Source organism: Pararge aegeria, chromosome 2 (assembly GCF_905163445.1).
Source record: "Pararge aegeria chromosome 2, ilParAegt1.1, whole genome shotgun sequence".
Classification (NCBI taxonomy): Eukaryota; Metazoa; Arthropoda; class Insecta; order Lepidoptera; family Nymphalidae; genus Pararge; species Pararge aegeria.
In genome coordinates, this window is record NC_053181.1 from 7,298,321 (window position 1) to 7,306,586 (window position 8,266).

Consider the following 8,266-nt stretch of genomic DNA (forward strand, 5'->3'; position numbering starts at 1 on the left):
AATTAAGTATCCCATCAATTTTGCAAATTACTTTACTTTCAACTTATTATTGCAAAATAACTTCTTGTGTTTAATCTATTTGACCGGACAGCTTAACATGTAAATCAAAAACTGTCTGGAATTACCAGACTGCATTTGCGTGTTGACTGATGACTGTAAGTAAAAATGAAATAGAATGCGCATTTCTTAGAAATAAAATTCAATTTGAGTATCTAATTATAATACATTTGATGATGACCTTAAATGTATTATAAGATATGAATTTGTGTAGATAATGTTATTAATCAAGCTGAAAATTGTGTGATGCATAAAAAGTATCACATTTAATCAAAAAGAATTCATTATTTAACTCAATACATTATTGTATTATCAAGAAATAATTCATAACATTGGGGTAATTTACATCGTTGATACAATATTATTTTTAGGTGAGTAGACTTCAGTTATTCAAAAAGGCCAGCTGCTTCCTGTCGTTAATGCATAGATTCCCCTTCTGTAAAGGAAATTTAAAAAAAGTAAAAATAAATCTGTAACTTTCAATAAATCAAACTCAAAAAACTTATAAAAACTATAGGTCCATATGCATAGGTTCTGTTATCTCGAGATCATAATATTTTAAGCGATAGATGGTTGCCTTAGCCTAAGGCAATCCTTAGTGTTGAGGTGTTATATAGTGTCATTTATTTGACATTGTTAATTGTGGCAAAGGAATCACTAATTTTTAAGCCAAATGATGAGTACTGATTGTCTGATATGCACAAAAGAGGAACGCAGAAAAGTTATGCTATGACCTATCTGTGCGTATTCAGTAAGTGAAAGAAAAAAACTTAGTACATATACGCATATGTATTACTTAGCACATATATGGATAAGCGTCCGTATGCGTAATTCAATGTTCCTTATTATGTATAAAACCTAAGTGCAATATACAAGATTAACGTTCATTATATCAGAATTAATTATATATTTTATCAGACCGTTGATTAACTAAATTTCCTGTTTAGATTAATTGAAATTCGATTTAACTTTATAATATTATCAACATCGGATGTGATGCCGAAAATTTCCATATCAAGATGAATTTTTAATAAGGGCAAAACCTCCCATTACGGATGTGCGTAAAAACGGTATGTTTTCGAATGTGTAAATTTTTGATGTGAAATCTCACCCATTTTTGTCCAAGATTCCGTTTCCCATATTAAATTCGCCGCCAATGCAATTGTTCTGTGTAGCTTGTAACAGACCAGTGCATCGTCTAGCAATAAAATGATCTGTACGGACACTCGAAGCAAAGAAATGAAAAGATCGCGCATGGCTACACGCACTATCATCACATCCCGGTTGAGATTGTCCGCCATTAGGATAAAAGTCCGTATGACCAATAGGTTCTGTTATACCGCGGATCATTATATTTGTGTGTATTACTTCGACATATTGACCAGCTGCAGTATTCAAGGCATAGGAATTACCGCTCCAACCTGGACCTGCAGGATCTAGACCTGAAAGTGAGAAGTTTATGCATACCAGAAATGTGAGTAAACTAAGAACGAAGAAAAAACAAAGAAGGTCTAAAATAATAAACGGAATAGTACCTAACTATATAATAACTGACCCATCTGTCAACGAAAGATTTTTTTTTAGTTCTCATCTTATCATCATTATCAATAGCCTATAACAGCCCACTACTGGACTAAAAGCCTGTCCCAATAGAGAGTTTGCCTACAATCACTACGCTAGGCAGACAGATTGGTCTTATCTTTTCATTATACTTTAATTACTTATCAAAGCGATCAAGACAATGAAGGTCGTATTGACTTTGAGTTTTTTGAACTCTTAATATAAGTCTTAATTTGTCTATTTATTGTGATTTTATCCATATTGAATATGGTGTATAAAATTATAATTGACTTACCAGTTACCCGGATAGGTCGTCCTCCAAGAACTCGCCCAGCGCTGCTCATTATATGAGCGCCAAAGCTGTAGCCAATTAGATGGAGGGCATTTAAGTTTCCACCAGCGTTGCGAAGCATCCATTTGAGGAAATTTCCAAGCGCCCGACCAGTTGCGGGAATCCTTAAAGCAGCTTCAACATAGTCTCCACTCGCAGCTACTCTCCAGTCTATTACAATAACGTTAACGTCAGATGTTTCCAAATATGCGGATGTTATCATTCTGTTCGATAATGCATGCCCATTTTTGTTCCATCCATGTGCTACTACTTTAAGTGGTTTCTTCGCATCGTAGTTCGAATTCAAGATAGAATTTACATCTCCATCGACAATGACCTGAGGCAATGTGGGATTTTTCCTAGAATATTACTTTTATTGTGAATATAATAATTGAATTAGAACACACATTACTTAATAATGAGATATTTATGCATACAAAAACAGACCTAGTAAACAGCCAATATTCATTTACTATCATATCATTACTAACAACAATATTATCTTCATTGATCCTGTCTTCGAGGTTGGTTGTGTTGAACATATCTTGAGAAACCTGCAGACTATAATTATTATCAGTACTATATTTCAATGGTGTTGCAATCACACTACTGTAGAGTACTGAAAGTAAAAAATACAATCCTTCAATTTTAAGAAGATCGACCTTCTACTGTAGCAAGTTTAAAATATATTATCATATAAAATGTGATACAAAATATAAACAACAAGCATGTAGATACATATTACTAACTAGCCGGATAAGCAATCAAAAATAGTAGTATAAACTTCATCTTATTGTCATAAGCTTTCGTTGTCCCAGTCAAACTAAGATGTGATTTTACATAATATGTTCCCATTTTTATATAATTATTAATCTATCCATACTTAGGTAGATATCTTATCAACGTTAAGACTGTGTACTTCTTTTTTTTATCAGCAAGTACGTGAACTTCAAATTTTGATAAATGGCCATAGCATCCAATAAATTAGTGATCTGAGGCTGAATTAAGAAATTTGGCAAGTGATCAAATTATCAATACAGTGTTACAATCAAACAAATTATATGTAAAATAAAAATGTTATCACATACACGCACTTCGGTAGATTATAAGGATGATTATAACCATTTATTTATTGATCACTATTACATATAATTTCCCTAGAGGCATACATAACTTAAAATTGTGTAACTTTTATATTACACTTATGGCAGAGTTAAATGGAACTACAATGTAAAATGGTCTACACTTTTACAAGCGGTTCTCTCTATGTGATAGTAGTATGATTGCATGTTTGATTCAAATCTCGGAACGAAATTGAAATATCTTTAAAACAGTCATTTTAGTAATAATTGACGGACGCACACAGTAGCTGGAAAACCACCTATAGACACAGAGTACCGCCCTGTTCCCATCAACCTGAGACTTAGGTGTTACGCCTTACGTAATTAGATACACTCGAAACCACACCTTTGTGACCAGAAACAGCAATGATGCTTGGTGGCAATAATCATTTTGGTAGTACTTCCCCGGCAGAGCTCTAACACAAAACTTTTCTATAATGGTGTCAATTCTGCTGTACAAATCTCAAAAGGAAACTAGCCTGACAGGACTTAAAGTAATGCTTTCCTTTTCACAACGTTCCGTGTAGAAAGAGCCAGCATTAATTTTTGAAGTTATCCTGTGCATTATGTAACGAAATGCGCGCGCACATGGTTACACAGTTTAAACAGGATGAAGGTAGTTGCGAAACCGCGTGAGAGGGGAATACATCGTCCGCCAGCTCACTTTTGACAATGCGCGCGCACACCGTCGCAAAAAACCGACACCCTGAAGTTAGCTATAGTCGACATTATAGTTTTTCAAAGTCTGCGGACTCATTCCGGTGATTTCATTGATTGAAACTTGGTGGTCCGATAATGAGATAACTAGATGATGCGCTATAATAAAACTTTCTTTGCAAATACCTATTTTCTATTGTTGTTAAATATTTTTATCTTCTAATTGTAATAAATACGCCAAATAAGTATAACTTCTATAACGTCTACATAAGTACACACACGTTTTTTTATACCTGTCAATTTAGTATAATGTAGAGATTTGTGTCCAATAGAATCGGCACTTACTAGTGTCACATATTGAAGTAAATGTAATAATGTTTTGCTCTATTCAAAGAGTACCATAGTTTGTACCATTTCTGGTATTGTAAAGCAAGTGAGTATACCAGCATTAGTATGTAGACTAACATTTTATTGTAATCCATATTGGTATCTTTAAATGTATTACCGACGATATAAAGGAAGACAAAGTACAACTCCAACCAGTCTTTAGATATCCTACTTCTGCGTACAACTTCTTATACGCTATGCCGGCGGCGATGCTATTAGGTTACACTAGGTGTTCTTTCAGATATTTTTTTTTGTTCCTAGACTCTGAAGTGTGATATAAATGATAGCCTATAACTTTCCTCAAGAATTATTTATTTATTTATTTAAACTCTTTATTTGTACACCACTACACAGTTAGGAAAATAAAGGACGAATAGAGAGAAAAACACAAAAACTGGAGTAGAATACAAAAGACGGCCTGATAGCTTAAAAGCGATCTCTGCCAGGCAACCTTAGGATTAGGACAACAAGAGCGAGCAAATTGGTGGTGTAAAATTATTATAAAACTACATTAAAATAACTACATACGTGATACGAGCACATAAACAAAATATACACAAAAAAAAGTATATAAAAATTATAAAGTAATATATATTATGATAAGCTATATTAATGAATAGATGGAATAAAAATAAAAACCAGTCGTCTTATTGCGTAACATAATAAGCTTTAACTGCATTTTTAAACATATCAAGCGATTTTGCCTGTCGTATGTTCGTAGTGAGGGAATTAGGCTAACCATTACAAAGCATATCCTAATTGAATGGTTGCTCCTGGAATAAGAACGTTTAAAGAAACAAAATCAAACTCATAAAGTGTCTTACTAGTAGTTTGGGAATTTATAATTTCAGAATTTTCTATGTCTGCTATAGTGGTAGGCTTCTGCCGTGGCTAGTTATCTCCTTACCGACAAAGACATGCTGCTAAGCGATTAAGGTTTTCGGAACGAACTTGCTTAGAAACCTTTAAGGGAAACCGTTTATGATAACTGCTATAAACAGGTTAGCCTGTTACTATCAAAGACTGCATCATTACCAGCAAGTGTGGTTGCAGTGAAGGGGTAACTAGTTAAGGAGTTTTGGACGCTTCAGAAACTGATCACTAAACGTTTAATGAAAGTATTATTTTTTATGTCTATTTTGTTATTATCGCACGTAAATATCGGGAAGCATGGCCGGGTTCGGTTGTTCTCTATATTTGGCAGGGCGTTTACATATTAACTTTCCCAAGTGGCTAACGGCTGGTGGTAATATTTAATGATACTAATGTAATATGGAAATAGTATTGATGAAATGTAAGGGGTTTTTAAAGAAACATCAAAGTTTTTTTTCATCTTTATTACATGAACAATTTTTACATCAAGAGACTTTGTTAAATCTATATTTACATCCATTAGTATAGCTGAGGTTGTTTAATAAATAATAATCTTATTAAAAACGGTTTCCGTAGTGAGGTAAAGACGGTGTTGATCCATTAATACGGCCAGTTGGCACGAGTCACCAGTCCAAATAGACCATTGCTAAAAAAAACAAAAATATTAAACGTTAAATATCATCATCTTCTACAGTCATCATCACTGACTCACTGCTGGGCACAGGTTTCCTCTCTCATGAGGGAGAGGGACTAAGAGTTTAGAGTACACTACGCTCCTCCAATACTGGTTGGCGGACTCGAACTTATAGATATTATCATGATGCGATGACGATCTCCCTGGTGCACTTGCGAGCGAACCGGGTTCGATCAGAGGAAAAGTTTTGGGAATTTGTAATTCCTGAATTTTCTCGGCTATGTTTTGGAGTCTTTTATCTTTATACCGCCTTTGCACCCTAGCACTAAGTATTATTACTGTTTTTCTTGTAATTTTCCTATTGTGCTGTGTTGCAATAAAGTTTTTCTATTCTATGCTATTCTATTCTTTGGCCGTAGCTAGTTACCTTCCTGCCGACAAAAATGTGCCACGCGATTGAACACCATTTACTAGCAGATGAGTGCAGTCAAGAGCTAACTTAGTGCGTATAAAAGTAGTTAAATCTACAGGCAGCCATTTTCTTATAAAGCACTTAAGCCTATTTGAAATTAAATTGGAAACATAATATTTAGATAAATTATAACATACCCCCGTTTTCCTAAATCGGAGTTACCCATGCGGAGCTGTGCACCACTGCAGGTGGCAAGTTCGGCTTCATGCAGGTTTCTGCACTGTCTGCCAATAAAGTGGTTGGTTCGCACACTTGAGGCAAAGAACTGATATGAGCGGCCGTGGGCACATGCGTTATTGATTCCGCACCCAGGCTGAGGGCTCCTGCCACCGTTGGGGTAGAAGTCAGCGTTGGAAATAGGGTCCATGATGCCAAGTGCGCGGCCATCTGTGTGAATCGACTCGACGTAAACTCCGGAGTTGCGGTTCAGTGCATTTGCGTTTCCGCCCCATTGAGGACCGGCAGGATCTAGTCCTAAAACACGATAAGATGTTTTTTTTAATTCAGTTTATTAGTTTTTTTCTCTATACCACCTACCCATTACCGGCCCGCTGCGGGATACGGGTCTCCTCTCAGAATGAGAACGGTTTAGGCCGTAATCTATCACGCTGACCAGTGTGGATTGGTGGTGTGATGTGTGGATTGGTGGTGTGATGTGTGGATTGGTGGTGTGATTTCACACGCCGTTGAGAACATTATGGAGAACTCTCTGGCATGAAGGTTTCCTCACGATATTTTCCTTCACCGTTAAAGCGAATGACATTTAAATTGCTTAAATTATAAACGCACATAGCTCCGAAAAGTCAGTCGTGCATGCTGTGGATCGAAATTCCCACGAAAGGAAAGCCGAAGCCTTACCCACTGGACTATCACCTCTTATAATACGCATGTAAGGTTTTAATAAAATATTGTCTACCTGTGACACGAATTGGACGACCACCAACTTGACGGCCAGCATTACCAACGATATGGGCACCCAAACTGAAGCCAACTAAGTGAACGCGGTTCCAATTGCCACCACCGGTGTTGATAAGCCACTGCAGGAAGTTGCCAAGGTGGCGTCCAACATCGGGAACTCCACGCACTGCGTTATTGTAAGCTCCGTTGGCGAGACGGTTCCAGTCAACAACAATGACATTGTGGTCTCCGTTGACCAAGAAGGCGTCCCTGACGTAGGTGTTCACCTCAGAGTTTCCATTATTGTTCCATCCGTGGACAATTACTTTAAGTGCTCTTGCTCCATTGTAGTTGGAGTTACGAACGGAGTTCGCGTTACCGTTTACGATAATTTGGCGGGCGCTTGGGTTGCGTCTGTAACAAATTTCGGGTATATTACTTGAGAACTTAAAAATAAGCTTATTTAATTTGACCGCAGTGGTGAGCGTTGTGGTTTTAAGTTTGGGTTTTTGGGTTCGATACCCGGCAGAGGGGGGCAACTTGGGAAATTTCAATGTGTGACAGGCTTATGTGAGTCTCGTTTGGAATTGTAATGGGAAAATGTTGCAACGAGTAACAGGTGTATCTAAATGGGAAATGAAAATGTAGAGTCGTGTTGTGGGACACTTCGTTTGTGTGACTCGATTAGAAAAAAAAAACTCCTAACAAGTCGCAGTGTGGCACGCTTATGTGAGCACTCGTTGGGCACTCACTAACCGAAGAAGTTGAAGGAAGGCCTTTGGGTTTGTCAACCGTTGGGCAGCTGAGACGAAATTCCTGCAAAAGGCGTATTCCATTGATTGATACGATGGTAGTGTTTATGGTTGTGTTGGATCTAACCTGGTGAAGAGCCAGTATTGGTTGTCTGCTCCGTTTCTAGCTTCCGCCAGTGCCACCTCGTCAACTGGTTCTTCAAGATCAACGAGTTGAGGTACGTCATTTTGATCGGGCATCCAAATGTAGCGGCTCACTCCTTCTACATAATGGCTGTTGTCCCCTGGAACTACTGGCAGTGCGCTACCAGCGCATACTGAAAATAATACAGGCACATATTAATAAGTTGTTTTATTCAACGGTGAAGGATAATCTTGAGAAAACCTGGATTCCTGAGAGTGCTCTATAATATTCGCATCAATCCCCACTTGGCCAGCTAGGTGGACTACGGCCTAAACCCTTCTCATTATGAGAAGAGACCCGTGCCCGCTAGTAGGCTTTTAATGGGTTTATGATGATGATGA

General features: G+C 37.2%; 2 protein-coding genes across 2 annotated transcripts; both read right to left on the minus strand.

Moving 5' to 3' along the window:
- Window positions 1–447: 447 nt before the first annotated feature.
- LOC120630310 (pancreatic lipase-related protein 2-like) lies at window positions 448–3,459 on the minus strand. Its single transcript, XM_039899500.1, has 5 exons — window positions 3,402–3,459; window positions 2,396–2,567; window positions 1,913–2,307; window positions 1,169–1,499; window positions 448–493 (listed from the first exon to the last, which is right to left on the minus strand). The coding sequence occupies exons 1-5, from the start codon at window positions 3,457–3,459 to the stop codon at window positions 448–450; spliced, it is 1,002 nt and encodes a 333-aa protein (XP_039755434.1).
- A 2,030-nt stretch (window positions 3,460–5,489) lies between these two features.
- LOC120631198 (pancreatic lipase-related protein 2-like) lies at window positions 5,490–8,062 on the minus strand. Its single transcript, XM_039900680.1, has 4 exons — window positions 7,869–8,062; window positions 7,009–7,403; window positions 6,230–6,566; window positions 5,490–5,632 (listed from the first exon to the last, which is right to left on the minus strand). Exons 1-4 carry the CDS (start codon window positions 7,979–7,981, stop codon window positions 5,587–5,589), a joined length of 891 nt encoding a protein of 296 aa, XP_039756614.1. The 5' UTR covers window positions 7,982–8,062; the 3' UTR covers window positions 5,490–5,586.
- Window positions 8,063–8,266: the final 204 nt, after the last annotated feature.